General features: G+C 47.1%; 1 protein-coding gene and 1 long non-coding RNA gene across 3 annotated transcripts; both read left to right on the top strand.

The window, feature by feature from the left end:
• Positions 1-3,344: 3,344 nt before the first annotated feature.
• LOC122459118 lies at positions 3,345-8,010 on the top strand. The gene is made up of 3 exons (XR_006279585.1): positions 3,345-3,569; positions 4,772-5,279; positions 5,995-8,010. It is a non-coding gene; the product is annotated as an uncharacterized LOC122459118 (long non-coding RNA).
• Positions 8,011-8,490: 480 nt separating this feature from the next.
• HLX (H2.0 like homeobox) lies at positions 8,491-13,040 on the top strand. Of its 2 annotated transcripts, XM_038396058.2 has the most exons (4): positions 8,492-9,344; positions 9,913-10,092; positions 10,595-10,779; positions 12,128-13,040. In XM_038396058.2, the coding sequence occupies exons 1-4, from the start codon at positions 8,789-8,791 to the stop codon at positions 12,473-12,475; spliced, it is 1,269 nt and encodes a 422-aa protein (XP_038251986.1). In that variant the 5' UTR covers positions 8,492-8,788; the 3' UTR covers positions 12,476-13,040. The 2 variants fall into 2 exon arrangements, with proteins under 2 accessions (XP_038251987.1, XP_038251986.1); XM_038396059.2 differs by lacking the exon at positions 9,913-10,092 and having other exon boundaries at positions 8,491-9,344.
• The last annotated feature ends 2,615 nt before the right edge of the window (positions 13,041-15,655 follow it).

The raw sequence follows: 15,655 nt of genomic DNA, 5'->3' as shown, positions 1-15,655 counted from the left end.
CCTGGCTGAGAACCACTGGTTTATATGCTACATAATCTGGTGTACTTATTTATTGGATCATAAATCTTCTCTGACTGGCAGCTCAATTTTGTATTCACTGGGAAGCCTCTCACATGGTAAATAGGGTTAAAATGTGATGTGTAAAAGGCCTGATGGCATATTCAATTGGGATTTAAAATAAGTTAATGAGAAAGAAGGAACTGATTTTAAAATTAATTTAGGCTATGATATATACAATGTATAAATGTATTCCTGTATATGAAATGTGGGTTGGGAGAAAAACCATCGACGTTTTAAAAATCCAGATGAATTTTACAGAGTGATTTTCTTCTAGAATCCTGACTTCCTTATGGGTTGATTTTGCTGTATATATGGCTGAGTTTTGATAGCTTAATTTCCAACCTCCCCACATTTTTCTACCACTTTTGGAAAGAAGGAAATTCCTTCTTACTGAAAGTTTTATTATGCAGTTATTAGTATTTCCCCCTCGACATTCAGTGGTTTTTCTACAAGGGAATTTAACATGTTGTTGCTGGAGAGGCAGTGGACCTGCTGCACTATTGCATTACTCCAGTACAACTCTATTTAAATCAGTGGCGTTACACTGGCATAAGACTGGAGTAACTCAGCAGTGAATTAGGCCCACTGTGGGATAAAAGAAAAGGAGTTGGGGGGTAAGAGAATGGAAGTCAAGATTTCTGGGTTCTATTCTTGTCTATATCACTAGTTCACTGTGTGACTTTCATTTGAAAAGTCTGGGGCAGATCCATTGACTTTACCCCCCCCCATGACTCTCTTTAACCCTTGCAAAATTGGTAAAACACTTACCTACCTCAATTATTACATGTTTGTAAAGCATCTTGAGATGCTCAGACAAAAGACACTATGTAAGAATTGCCTACATTTTATGCAACAGCATTAATTTTCAGCTGGTGTAAACTTGGATAGCTCCACATCTGGCCCCAAGTATGTGTGACTACTCTAGTTATTCCAAGATTATGCAAAATAACAATACTTAGGCACTTCCGTGAAGCCTGTCACCTTTTATCCACTATACCAAGAATGGTGGGGTGTATCATGTCTATCTCCCTTTGTATCAATGTGCTCTGTCATATCAACACTTCTCTGTGATAATTCCTTCTTCACAGGTCACTTGGTACATTATGGTCCTGAAAATTCTCTCACATTAATGTAAATTGAAGTAAATGGATTTATCCTGGTATAAGCAGACTCAGACTCTGTCTGGGTCAGTGATATTGCAATCTTTGTTTAGATTCGTTACTCCGTCTTCCTCTATGTTTTGAACAGCAGGGAATATTCCCTTGGTGTCCAGCAAATTAAGTAATAAATAAATAATGAAATATTACATCAAACAATGAAGAGGAAAACTCAAGGGATTTTTAGTGTAGCCACCCCGTTTATTTGTGGTTCTGGGAAAATACTGCTAACAGCATCTTGTCTTTCCTGCATGGTGAACATGGCATATAGGTGATTAGCTAGTAGAAATATTTTATTTCCAGAAACAACCCAACTACCTCTTCATCAACTAATTCTCTTGTGGCCTCCTTTCAATTGCAGATCCTCAGACTGGGCTTTGCCTACTCTGTTTGGAGTTAAATACAATGGGCCTAGCATAGCTCCTTGTACTTCCATGGAGTTATGCACGATTTACATTAATGAGGGAGACAGGAAAGTCAGACCCCAAATGATCTTTATCCCCTGCTGCAAACTGCCTCTGCAAACACTTCTAAGTGCCAGCTTCGGCTGCTCACTTTCAGAAGTAACCAGTCTCTATTGCCTACACTGCTGGAAAACACCAACTGCTTGCTTCTAAAGTAGCAATTAGACTCGAGGGAAGAGGTTTATAGCAAATCACTGGAATGTCAAAGATCTCTTGCTTTTCTTTATTATATGTCCATCTCATCATCATCTGGTCACCTGGCTGCAACTCAGCTCTGGCCAATTATCCTATTAACATCTAATAAACTTGAATTGAATTATGATGCAGAGAACCAAAGGATCTTCCTCCGTCCAGACAGTTTAGACCTTAAGGAAATGTCCTTTTCGTGTTGCTGTTGTGCAGGAAACAGGTGTTTGTCAAAGCCAATTATAGAAACCCTCTGTTTGAGCGAGAGAAAAGGAGTACCACGCAGGCATAGCTGTGGTCGTTTAGATCGGCAGCTAGATTAGTTTTAACATCTAGCCAGCAGGTGTCGCCAGAGAACAGATTTTCCATTGACTGGCTCGGAGGGCCGGGTTCCACTGAGCCAGGATGAACCGGCGGCCCCCTGCTGTCACGTTGCGGCGAATGCCTTATGCCAGCCACACATCCACAATGGGGCGTATTGCGGAGTATTGTTCCCACTAATACTAATGCTACTGATCCTACTGGTGGTTACTGACTGTCGAACTGCGGCTGGTCTATTACTGGTTTCAGAGTAGCAGCCGTGTTAGTCTGTATTCGCAAAAAGAAAAGGAGGACTTGTGGCACCTTAGAGACTAACAAATTTATTAGAGCATAAGCTTTCGTGAGCTACAGCTCACTTCATCGGATGCATTTGGTGGAAAATGCAATCTCCCCTCCGTTTTTTTCCACCAAATGCATCCCATGAAGTGAGCTGTAGCTCATGAAAGCTTATGCTCTAATAAATTTGTTAGTCTCTAAGGTGCCACAAGTACTCCTTTTCTTTTTGGTCTATTACTGACTCCGATTTCTTTCGGAGTGGTGCCGGCTTTGTTATAAACGGATATCCCTGGGAGCGGGATGTAACATTCAAACAACTGCAGAAACATAAACCCACCTAAAATCCAGACCGTCAGCAACTGGGAAACAAGCTCCTCGAGACCAAGGGGTGAAAAAGCCCAACTCGCCCCTTAAACGAGATCTGACTCAAGCAATTTACTCTCGTTTTCTTCAGCCAGATGAAAGCTGGGATGACTATTGCATACAAGGTGGTTCTGACTCACGACTGGGTAATCAAACCACTTCAGAGCAGTGTTTTAAGCGCCACTCAAACAAACCAACAAACAGAACTTCAGTCGGTGGTGCAAAAGTTCCGCTTAACAAACAGGACGAATCAGCATGAATCCCTGTTTATTAAAAGAGGGTAGACTGGAAGCCCCAATTAGATCAGGGCCCCACTGCGTCAAGTGCTGTACAAGCACGGAATAAGAGACCCCCCTTGCCCGGACAAACAAGTAGAGCTATTTATTTGTATTAGTAAAATGCATTATTTCTAAACAACAGTAACAAAGGAAGCTGCTTTCAAAGCACAATGCGGATGTATTAGTGCACGTACAAAAACTAGCCCATCACCAGTGTTGGCTCCTGATTAGTCTTGTGACTGGCATCAAATGACCACACAGAAGATAGTGCTAGAAATGCCAGGATGGCTTACTTAGTGCTGATGGAAGACACTGCCTGGTATAACGCCCATCAGTCAATGGGAGTGAATGAGCGTTGCGAGCAAGCTTGATTAGTGCTTGGTGTAGTGGGATAAGAGGGCGCGATGAGTTTGTCACGTTTCCTACAGCGCTCAGCTGCACCTGACTTCATTGGCACGTTTCTGGTAAGCTGGGCCACTCTTGCATCCTTTTCCCTAGATTGTTGTGTCTGAGTGACTAAGGCTTTTCCATGCATTTTGTTCCAGGGACTGGGCGGGAGAGTGGAGCTGGAATAATGTGACCTTAAAAGGGGGGGGGGAATCTGGGGCAATGGGCAGTGATCGAACCGCTAAAAACCAAGTGGGGGGAATGGGATGAAATGAAAGCACAGGGCTGGAATAGATATTAGTAACGGTGCTGTTGCTCTTGAGACCAAAATAAAGTCGCCCTAACAGATCTTTGGTACAAGCCCTGGCGTTTTTGAGTTTTATTTTGATAGCAGTGACACTACTGTCAAACCAGCTCATCCCAGACCTGCGCTGTCTGTCTGACCCTTGCAGAAAACCGAATGAGTGACTTCTATATGGCAGCTCTGGGAAAGTTAAGCACGTGGCACATAACTGCACACTCAGCCACTAATCTTTCCCTTCATGATTCGGTTTCTCCTTCTCTTCAAAACTACCTGCGTGCAATAATATTTCCTGCTTTCTTTATGCTCTTCTTCCTTCCTCTTGGGGACACTAGAATACCAGATCCTGAGAGACAGAGATACTGGCTAGAAAGATCCCTCTATCTAGATTCTTATACGGTGCCCATAGCGGGGTTTGTGTGTGTGTGTGTGTGTGTTTGGGTGTGAATCAGAGAGTTTTACACACACAGGTATGCATATAACATGAAATAAATACGTGCATGTGGAGATAAGGAAACGTAAACGTATAGTACACATTGACTGGAGAGGGTAGAAAGAAGCACACATAAATCGATGGATAATCCATATGGGTACGCAGATTTGTAGGTATAGCTATGTAGCTAGACACAAGCATTCACTGGGTAGACGGACTTCTAACTCCAAGAAACCTCTACAGATCTGCATCTCTCTTATTCCTTAATCGATTGCAATTTTGCCCAATCTAATCTGGGGTTTTATTGGGTACATATTCGGCACTTGATCGCGGCGCACAGTTATAAAACACAACCTTTGCCATTCGAATCCTAGGACTTCCATGGTAAATGGTTTTTGTCTAATGTAAAGGGATTGAAGACTATGTGCATATTTTATAGACTCACCGTTGCCATTATGTTAATTATCTTGTTTGCTATTAGGGGAGGGGGACAGGAGGCGTGAGCAGTTTGGATTATTTAATTTTTAATTACTTCTTTTTCCCAGCCCGTCACCCTCAAAACCGTCTTTCACGACTTCGTTTCTCAAAGAAGTTCTCAGCATCCTGGCTGAGCAGGTCCCTTCAGTTCATTTGTGTCCTCGGAAAGCAAGATTAAAGGGGAAAGTCGCCGCTGTATATTTATGTTTTCATTGCTAGAAGGGAACTGATTTCCTTGCATTTAGTTCTGTAGCTGTAATACACAAGGGCGGATTTGCGTCACCAGAGCAACTTGCTGGTCGAGATAAAGTTGCACAAATATTGAAAAGGGAAGTGCTCGCGCTCATTATAAAGTTTTTCGCCGGAAGAAATAAGGATTTCTGCTGTATCCGAAAATACTAACGCCGCTTCTATTTTTGGTACAAATCTCGCAGGCATATCCGCTCATTTAGTCCGAGTTGGAGCCTATCAAAAACAGGAGATGACCTGAACTTCAGTGAGTCCTGAGCTTCCTGCAGCCTTCTTGCTCGTATGCAAGAGAAGGAGGGATTGTGCCCCCCCCTCCCCCGGACATGGGTGTGTGCGTGTCTCCTTACCCCTGAGCAGGGACGGGTTCCCTAGGAGGGGGAGGTTCTGCTTTATGAGTAGGGAGCCTGTTATTCTTGGGTAGGAGCTCTCCTTGAACTTAGCCAGGGGAGGAGGGTTGCCCCAGGACCAGGCGTCTTGTTGATCCAGAGCAAAAGGGGGCGGCCGTAGTCCCTCCCCATGAAAGAAGGGAGCTGATACTTCGGGCTAGGAGCCTCTTCGCACCGAAGCATCGTGGTCCCGGGGAAAGGGGAGGGGTATCCTCTTCTCTGTAGCTCCTGGTCCTCACACAGGAGAGTTGGCTCTCCCCGTCATTGCTACTGGCTGGAGGTGCGACTCCTAGAAGGGGGAGATTATTGACTCTGGAAAGGGGCCTTCTTGTCTCTAGTGGGTGGAGGGAATTTGGCCGCTGGGCCGGTGATCTCCTAGTTACTGGACTAAAGGATTATCCCCTCTGCCTCTGGAATGGAGTCCTATGGGGATTTTTGCACCTGCTTTCCCCGAGCAAGCCTCACTCGTCCCAACCCGTGCAGCACAAGGCCCAGCCCAGGGTCAAGTGCTTCGCTGCAAAGCGGTTAGACAGTTTCTTCGTGTTATTTCTGTCCTTAAAGGATAAAGCCCACGCACCGGCCCCTCCTCCCCCTAGGGAAAACACAGACAAAGCAGGTTGAGTTGGGGGCTGATCACTCTTCTCTTGGCATTCCAGGTTTCTAAATATACTCGCTGCTTTCCAGACGTCCAGGGAGGGGAGACGGGAAACAAAATTAGGGAGTGGTGGGAGGAAGCTGAGATGAGTGGTTGAAACCAGACCAATGGAGGAGGGGAGGGATCGGGCCCCAAGTCAAGTGAAAGAAACTGCAGACTCTTAACCTCATGCCTGAGTTAGCTCTAGAGGGAAGCGTCGATTATCATGGAGTGCTGCTGCCAGCCAGACCAATGCATTTTAGAAAAGAAGAAACAACTATACCTCTTGTTACACTTCCAAACAATGTCCAGGTATGGAGATACCTCTTAGAAGTGTTGTTCTCTGCTCACCTCAGTGATGCGTCCCCTACTTCGCATGAGGAGAGAAAGGGTTTCTCTTTTCTAGACACTCACTTTTTGCCACTCTTAAAGCCCAACCGTAGTTCTGATCGTACATATTCGGCACTTGATCGCGGCGCACAGTTATAAAACACAACCTTTGCCATTCGCATCCTAGGACTTCCTTGGTAAACGTTTACTAAATGTGTGTGTTTGATAAATACTAGAGCTGCAGCTCTGTCGTAAAGTTGCCTTGGGATATTTCGCTTTGAACAGGTCTTTCAATGAACAGGTTTCCCAGGATTCCCCCCTTCCTCCCAGATTAGTTCATTTAGAAATGAACATTGTCATTTTATTACTATGCTTCTTGATAAAGTGCCCTATCTGTAGATCAGAATCAAAGGGAATCATTACCAAGTGGCAAAAAGTAACTGTGTCCAGAAAAGAAAACCCCCGTTCTCTGCTGCTTGCTCTAAAGTAGGTCGAGCAGCCGTGAGATGAACAGAGAACTTTTTACGAGACACTGTCATGTACATGGCTGGGATCCTACTGAAGAAACACACCTTATCCTCTTCTAAAATAGATTGACAACATTTTTTCGTCTGGCTGAAAAGAACACACTTGCTTTAAAGGCATCTGACAAGGAGACATGGATGGGATTTTGCCTCTACCCGGCAAATCTTTACATTTTAAAAAATATGAAATGTTGAAATCTAATTTTCCGTTCCCCAAATACCCTTAGTTTCCGGATATATCTTTACAATTCATCATGTTTCTATTATTTTGCTTAGTCCCATTAAAATAAATGCTGAGATGTCTTCTATAATGAGGTGTGTATGCGTACATGGATTCCCATAAGCTATTTATGTTGGCACTTGGCTGAGAAATACAACAATCTAAGGTTACAGGTGATTTCATTTTTTTCACTACTACATTGGACGTGAAGAAAGAAAGAGAAATGTTTGAAATTGTTGCTTTCCACCGAAAACTCTCGGAATTTTGCAAACGATTTCAATTTTTTAAAACGAACAAACAACCAAACAACCTGGCTGCTGAAAATTAAATGCATAAGAACTGTTAAAAATTCCTTGTATATGAAGATACTGTAAAAAATAAAATATCTTCCCCCAGATGGAGATTTGGATATTAAACACATCAGTTGCGTTGAAACCTTGTTAGTAAAGTCCTGAAGAAAATGTAGTTACTTATTTTCCCTCTCCTAAATATTTGTTTTATTTGGTTTGCTGTACTTACAAGACACTCACCGAGTCTTTACGGTGAATTTACAAAGCAAACAGAAAAGTGTAAGCACATTCTTGACAAAAGTATGCAGTAAAAATGTAGTTAGTACCATTGTCTCCGAGACTTGTCGCTATTATTTATACGAAGCCCAGAGCCAACAGAGCCGTGTTCACGTAAGTACCTACACTGCACTTTCTATTAAATCTACACTCTGTTACAGACCGGCCAAGTCTCACTTGTTTGGAAGGACACGTCTTTAATTTGAAACTATTTTAAGGCAAGTGTTCGCTCTCGTTGTGAAGGATTTGACTGTGTGTTTGAATGAAACGTTTTGCAATCATAACTGGTAATTAAGGCATACCTCTAAGTCAATCTGTTACAGCTTGACCGTCCTGTGTGTAGACTAATAGAGCAGAATTTAGGGAGGAAGTGAGGGAGAAGAGGGCAGCACTAGACACACAAGATTTTCGGCTCCTTGCCCCATTTTAAGGAGGGGGGAGGGGAAACAGCAGAATTTTCAACTCCCTTCTTTAAGAAGCTTCGGGAGGAGGCAGCTGTGCGCGGTAGCTGCCTCTTCTCCCCCATTCAGGATCCCGCAGGGGTGGAAGGGGCATACATAAGGCTTGTGGATGGATTAATATTCAGCCCCAGCCCCGCCGGGAAGCCCCGAGGAGGGAGAGGGGAGATCGGGCAGTCTGTACCGCGGCGTGGCCAGCGCCCCGTTCAGGAGGGCTAGGGCGGGGGGGGGGGGGGTCGGGGAAGGGGAGCTAGGTACACAGGGCGGAAAGTTCAATTCAGCCCCGGCTGCAAGTGCAGCGCTCGCTCCCCCGGGGTCCGCCGCGAGCGCCGCGAGGCGTGGCCAGCCGCCGCCTGGCCCCTCCCCTCGGCCCCGAGTGGCTGCCGGCTGCCCAATGAGCGGCCGGAGGCGGCCGAGCGGCTGACAGCGGCGCCCCTGCCCTTTGCGGGAGGAGGCGGGCTGGGTTCGGGGAGCGGGGGGTTTGTTTGGGGTGGGTCCCCCCCCCCGTTCCGAGTGGCCGGGCGCGCTGCAGGGCGAGGAGCGGCCCCACTCTCCCGCTCGCTCCGGATGCACCGAAGGCGGCCCGCACCGTTGCGCTGAGCTCCCGGGCTGCGACCCGCCGCTCCCCAGTGCGGGGGCAGCCGCCCGCACGGTCCCTCCGGCCGCGGGGAAAGAGCCGACGGCGGAGCCTCGTCCTGCCCAGCGCCCCGGCCCCAGGATGTACACGGCCGGCCTGGCCCCTTTCTACGCCTCGAACTTCAGCCTGTGGTCCGCGGCGTATTGCTCCGCGTCCGGGCCGGGCGCGGGCGGCTGCTTCCCCCTGGATCCCGGCGTGGTGAAGAAGCCTTCCTTCTGCATCGCGGACATCCTGCACGCCGGGGCGGGGGAGGCGGCGGCGGCCGAGAGCCTGCCCGGAGCCTCCGCCGCCGGCGCCGGCCTGGCCGCTCACTTGGGAGCGGTCCATCCCCACGCTCCCTTCCACCCCGCCGGCTCGCCGCTCAGACCCACCCCGGTGGTGGCCCCGGACACGCCCGCCGGCTTCCCCGCTAGGCTCTCCCCGCTCTCCGCCGCGTACCCTCACCACCACCACCACCAGCAGCACCGATCGCCGGGAGCCGCCGGCGGCGGCACCCCCGCTCCGGGCCGGCTGCACGGGAACCAAACGCACAACGGCTCGGCGCCGGCTCCTTCCAGCAAAGATCTGAAATTTGGGATTGATCGCATTTTGTCCGCGGAGTTTGACCCCAAAGTCAAGGAAAGCAACACGCTGAGAGGTAGAGATCTGAGCTTTTCTCGCTGTCCGTTTGTAGCCAGTCTTAACCTTTAAAAAAAATCACTACTATCCATGTAGTGTGTTATGTTTCTGCAGTTTCCTTTAACGCTAATCTACCGTGCCGTGTACTGTAAAAGCCTGTCGTTGAGATTACACTGCTTTAAAAACAATCGCTCCCAGCCTCCCGAAAGATTGTACGCAGATGGTAGATCACATTGTGGAAGGCTTTTCCTGCAATCAGGCTCCTCATGCGGTGTGTAAACACGCTGACAACGAGTAAATCTATTAAAGGAACTCCAGTGCGAGGGGAAAATACTGCACCTCCATAGGGAAACCATTGTCTAAAGTTCCCTGGCTTGTACGTTCCTATCATGTCACTTCGAAAGTGTGATTTCCCCACTGCCCACGCTCTTCATTGTATCTGACTGTAGAAAAGCAACTGCACCCCTCTCCCCGTCCAAACTCCCACACATACACTTTAGATGAATCAGATCAATTCATTAGAAGCTTCAAGGTGTCTGGATTTATATTGCAATATAACAGAGCTCTCCTTGTTCCTGTGCTCACAGATCTGACCTCCTTATTAACTACAAGCCGCCAAACTGGGGTTCATCTCCCCACCTTGCAGCCTTCAGCCGGCCAGTTCTTCGCGTCTCTAGATCCCATTAACGAGGCCTCTACTATTCTGGGTCCCTTAAACACAAACTCAAGGAATTCAGTTCAGCACCAGTTTCAAGACACTTTTCCAGGTACAAACCCTCTTAAATCCATCCCTGGCACAAATCAGTTATCAACAGGGCCTAGACAATCTAGACAGCTAATGGTGGCCCTTAGTGCATCTATTTAGAGCCATAGGAGCTCGACTCAAAAGAGATTTGGCGGATGCTTGGAACATGAAGTTTCTCTTTTTTAGTGAGGAACACATTTTGACATCTCATCTAAAATGAAAATCTTGGAGGTGGGCTGCATGTGGGGAGGACAATACGTCTAACAAACTGATCACAAGTGATAACGCTAGTTAAGTGAAAGTAACAGCTGGGAGGAAAGAAACATACCTGACTTTAAAAAAGATGTAATAAATTAATGAGAAAATGTGAAGTAGTAATATTTAGGTGGCATTTAGCTGGTCTCGATAGGGCCTTCCCTGCAGGCATCAGTCCATCTATTATTTGAAACTCATTTAAACCTTCTCTTCATACATAAATACAAATAACACGGTTTGTCTCTCTCTCCCTCTTTTCAAATGAACAGGTCCGTATGCAGTTTTAACTAAAGACACATTGCCTCAAACGTACAAAAGAAAACGTTCCTGGTCCAGAGCTGTGTTTTCTAATCTACAAAGAAAAGGTTTAGAGAAAAGATTTGAAATTCAGAAATATGTCACGAAACCGGACAGAAAACAACTTGCAGCGATGCTGGGACTGACTGATGCCCAAGTAAGAGCCTCTTTGGGTTTTATGTTTTCCTCTCTTCCCATCTCTTAAATCCGATCTTGCAAATGTAGATTAATTTGTGTGTCCTTCGCTTCTCCTTTCCCTGCGTTATGGGGTCATTTTAAAATCTGGGCATGTAGCATATGGAATGCTGGTGAATATGTTCAGCTATTAAACCTATTTTTGCAGTGAATCTGCAAATTCATGTGTTTGTATTCAAGTATGCATCTTCTAGCAGAGAAAAATCCCTATAGCCCAGAGATTTGTGTCAACATGCCCTGTGCGTTTGTTTTGGCAAATGCAGAAAAGTAGGAGCAAGAAAGCAAATAGGCCGTGGGAGATGGTAATTATGAACTTTATTGAAGTGCAATTCACTGTAGGAGGCAGTTTTTCTCGAAGGAGATAAACGAGAGAGCACAAGTTTTTTGGTTTTTTTTTTTAATTCTCTCTTTCTGCATTATGAAATCCTTAGTTCTGAGGAAGTGAAAACGCCCTTTTAAACGGAATCATTAAACGCCACTAAGTAATGATTCCACTACTGATGGGCCACAGTACATAGATCTATATAACCTTGCGGTCTGTTGAGCAAGCTTTGGTTTCCTGGACGAAGAAGAAGAAGAAGAAGAAACCTGCTTGTATTTAAACACCACAAACAAACAACAAAAAAATCATACAAAGCTAGAATATTTTTCGGTCGGAGGAGAATGAGGGCATTTTGGCTGCCTCATTTTATCCCAGCTCTGCATAGTTACTCTGCGGATTTTGTAAATGCAGTTATGGAGATAGCAGGGCTCACACCAGACTCTTTCCCAATTTATAAATCCACATCGAAAATAGTATCTTCCCTGGACATCGGACTGACTTGATTTCCGTTCTCAACACATTTTAAATATGAGGCTAGACCTGTGAATTCATACCACCGCCCGGGGGACAGTATAGATGGTATATTGTATCGTCTGTACACACTTACATGCATGTTACAGATAGGGTAGATATAGTGTCGATGTAGGTATAGCACTGTATTTAAAGATAAACTATTTTGTGGGGGGGGAAGGGGCCTTTAGAACAACGCGAAGTAAAATTAGATACATCTGTCCATGCCACTGCTGGTCAGTGCCACAACTAGAGCGCTCAGAACAAATTGGTGACGAAATGCAGAAGTATGAAAAAAAGAAACAGTGAATGCCCTTTTTTTAAATGACCCCAGCAACCCCCTGCTTGAGTGTGCCCGGGGAGCACTGGGAGAATGTCCCCGCAGGGCAGCGGACCCGGGGGGGGGAGCGGAGGTTGGGGTGTCTCAGCCCGCCCACTGATCTCGGGTGGGTCTCTGTTGTCTCTTGGTGACCCTTAGGTGAAGGTCTGGTTCCAGAACAGGCGCATGAAATGGAGACACTCCAAGGAAGCCCAGGCCCAGAAGGAGAAGGAGAAGGAACCTGCCGAGAAGCCCGGCTCGCTGCCCGCGGCCGAGGGGGAGCGGGAGCAGAGCCCCAGCCGCTCGGAAGCGGAGAGCGAGAGCAGCGACCCGGAGTCTCTGGACCTGACCCCCAGTGACACGGAACGGACTGAGGGCGCCGAGCCGGCCCTGCACCAAACCAGCGTCATCAAGTCCTCCGGCAGCCCGGACCTGCCTGCAGCACCGCCGCCGCCCGCCGGCTCCGAGAGCCCCGAGCCGCCGCCGGCGCAGCTGGGCGGCCTATAGAGAGGGAGCAGGAGGAGCCCCCGGCTTTGCGGAGCCCAGAGACTCGCTGTACAGGACCATTGCTAATTTATATCACTGACTCCGAGCTGCCGGAGAAGCCCCAGGCTGGGCAGCCCCCGGGCCCTCCCCTGCAGAAGAACCCCGAGATCAACGGGGTACGGAGGGAGGGGAGCTGCACGGTTGTGTGGTGGGACGACCCTGAAGCGCCCACCCCTTGTGTTGTACATACCAGGGCGAGCCAGACACCCCAAGGCAGAGCAGCCCTCGCTTAGAAAGCTGTAAACTTCCCGGGGGGTTCGGCTCGCGGTCCTGACCAGCTCCGCAGGAGGAGCTTTTCCGGTCTAAGCCAAGCGAGGGACTCCGAGCCTGCTCTGCACCATCTCCCCCCGCCCCCCCCCCCCCCACTGCCACCTTTCAACCTCGCCATCAAACAATTTACAATGTGAATATGTTACCAACGCACTCCTCCTCCGTTGCCATGTGTTGCTTTGTATAATCCGGCCAAGAAATACTGCACTGAGAACAAAAAAAATACTGTAAATAAAATGTTTGCTATGGTTTGTAACTCTGTCTAGTTTGTTACAGGACCAGGGCTGCCTGGGTTGGTTCAACTGGCAAGAAGGAGCGTTTGAATGACGCTACGGTCCATTCATCATTCCATAATACTAAAGACACCAAATACCTTCACTATTTAAGTAGATGAATCCGATTAAAAGGGTCGGATTAATTTTCCAGCTGTGTAGATGAGAATTTTACTAATTAGGACTGTAGATTTTTTTAAAAAATATGATTTTTTTTTAAATCTAAGGTCTGATTGAACCACAAGCCCTGTCTAGATGAAGCTATATTACATATATTAGGTGCTTATGCATAGTTTAATCAGAGCTTGGACCAGCAACCAAATTGCATTTCCTTCCAATAGTGTGTGTGAGGATATATGGAAACGCTAATGCTACAAAGCACCCAGGAAGGGGATGTAGATTGCTTGGGGTTTGTTTTGTTTCTAAACTGTAAAATGTATGCATTTTATTGATACTTTGTATCCAATTCACAGATGGGTCTGAATAGCCAACCGAGGCTACTCTGACGCTGTTCAGAGCCTGGATGAACCCGCTCGCTGTCCATGGGAGTTTTGTTTAAGGGGGTGGCTCTTTTACAGATATGAAGGGCCAGAAGGGTGTGACATAAAAACCGCTGGGATTAGGGCTATTTTACGCTGATCTCATTAAAGTCAGCGGTCAACACTCCACTGGAAACTGGATCGTGCCCCCCTTAATGTGGCAAAAGGCTGTTTCCTTTCTGGGTTTCTTATCAGCACGAGTCTCTGGCCTGTGCACTGGGACGACCCTGGATGTGGATGGGGTGGGGGGGGGGGATGTCTGGAATGGGTGCGTGCTACATTCTCTCCCTTAGTCTGAGTGGAAAGCACTGAATGGCGTCGGGCTGGGCGGCTGTCATTGGGTTCTCCTTTCTATTACATGAGGTGCATGGACCGCGCTTCTCTGTCCATTTCCCGGCAGGGTCCAGGCTGAGATCAGCTGGCTCCACTTAACGCTCTCGGTTCATCTACCGCACCATTTCTCTCTTTGAAAAGAGATCCAAAATCTCCCCCTTCCCAAAGCCTCATCACTGCGAGGGAACACTGGGGCTGGCTGTTCAGTGAGGTACCCTGACATCGGCTCCCCCTTACCCAAATGGCGAGTCAAGCAGAAATCAGGACTAGGGAGGGACCATACTCATTTCCCACTGAGATGGCACTAGGGCCCCACGCACAGTCTAATCTTAGCAATGACTTCTAGTGTCGGACTGCCCGGGTGTAGCAGATGCTGGAGGATGGGGCCTAGTTCTGATCTCACCCGCAGGAAGTAGGCTACTGAAGTCACTGGCCTTCCAGCCAGTGCGGGCGGCGGAATGCAACCGCAAGGTGCCTGGCTCAGCAAACGTGACACCTCTTTAAGAGGGAGAGCCGGAAAGCCATCAGTGCCCGCTGGTGATCTGGAGATGGCACTCAGATGGAGCTCAGGGGGTCAAACACTTTGTCCCTTCTCCAAGCGAAAATCTTAAGCAAACAGAGAGAGATTTTCGTTGTTTTGCCCCAGCAGAGAAAAACCAACTGAAGAAATAGAACAGAGCGGGAAGGGCTTTCAATAATTTCACACAAAAATAGCAAGAAATAAACCCATCCAGATAATAAAGTGATAGCAGCGTTCTCATCCCTTCTAGGCACAGCGACTGTTACAGGACAAAAAGAAAAGGAGTACTTGTGGCACCTTAGAGACTAACAAATTTATTAGAGCATAAGCTTTCGTGAGCTACAGCTCACTTCATCGGAAGTGAGCTGTAGCTCACGAAAGCTTATGCTCTAATAAATTTGTTAGTCTCTAAGGTGCCACAAGTACTCCTTTTCTTTTTGCGAATACAGACTAACACGGCTGCTACTCTGAAACCTGTTACAGGACAGGTGGTGTTCACAGAGTGTCGGGGGTGGAAAACGAATTCTAGCAACCGAGGAACTTATTCCTTAGCGGGAAGAAGGGAACGAGAATCTCCATCTCTGAAACAGTCCCAAATCTCAGATTTTGAACCTGGTTCCTTTATTCCTCCTGACGCTTCGCCCTTCTCTTCAAGGGATTTTTAGTCAGGATCTAGGAGAAATCGGACGCGTACTGCCGGTTTGCATGACCACCCCGCAGCAAGAAACTATAGCTGGGAAATGCTAGGGCCCGAACATACTCCCCCTTGAAGTAAATGGGAGTCTTGCCCTTTTCTCCAGGCACCAGGCCCCATCTGTTCTACCCTTGCTAAAATAATTAGGTAGGTAGGTGGAAAAAAGCTTTTAAAGCAACATGGATACTTCTGTACCTTTGCTATATACGGAAGCTAACGAACTATTTTATTCCCATGCAAGTCCAAGTAAGCTCAGGTCATTTTGTCTTTTTGGGTCAAACCATTTTTTGTACAGCTTGCAATTTCATATTTGTCAGGCCTAAAGAAAATCTGTAGCGAATAAATGTTTTGTGAGGTCTTCCCAGCCTGAATTTTTACTGCACACAGCATATTTAGGAGAAAAAGCCCTCCTACGATGTTCTGTGTATCTGTTTGAAACACTCACCTACATAAATACATTTATTTGTGAGCAAAACTATGCTTCAAATATCGGGAAATAGCATGTGAGTTATT

The sequence above is a fragment of the Dermochelys coriacea genome, chromosome 3 (assembly GCF_009764565.3).
Source record: "Dermochelys coriacea isolate rDerCor1 chromosome 3, rDerCor1.pri.v4, whole genome shotgun sequence".
NCBI classification, from domain to species: domain Eukaryota; kingdom Metazoa; phylum Chordata; order Testudines; family Dermochelyidae; genus Dermochelys; species Dermochelys coriacea.
This window is presented reverse-complemented; position numbering and strand designations above follow the sequence as displayed.

Bases quoted from the DNA above. Each gene is read 5' to 3' on its own strand.
- HLX (XM_038396058.2), top strand. From the start codon at position 8,789: ATGTACACGGCCGGCCTGGCCCCTTTCTACGCCTCGAACTTCAGCCTG. The intron at 10,093-10,594 runs GTACAAACCCTC...TCAAATGAACAG, and splicing joins GTTTCAAGACACTTTTCCAG to GTCCGTATGCAGTTTTAACT. The intron at 10,780-12,127 runs GTAAGAGCCTCT...GGTGACCCTTAG, and splicing joins TGGGACTGACTGATGCCCAA to GTGAAGGTCTGGTTCCAGAA.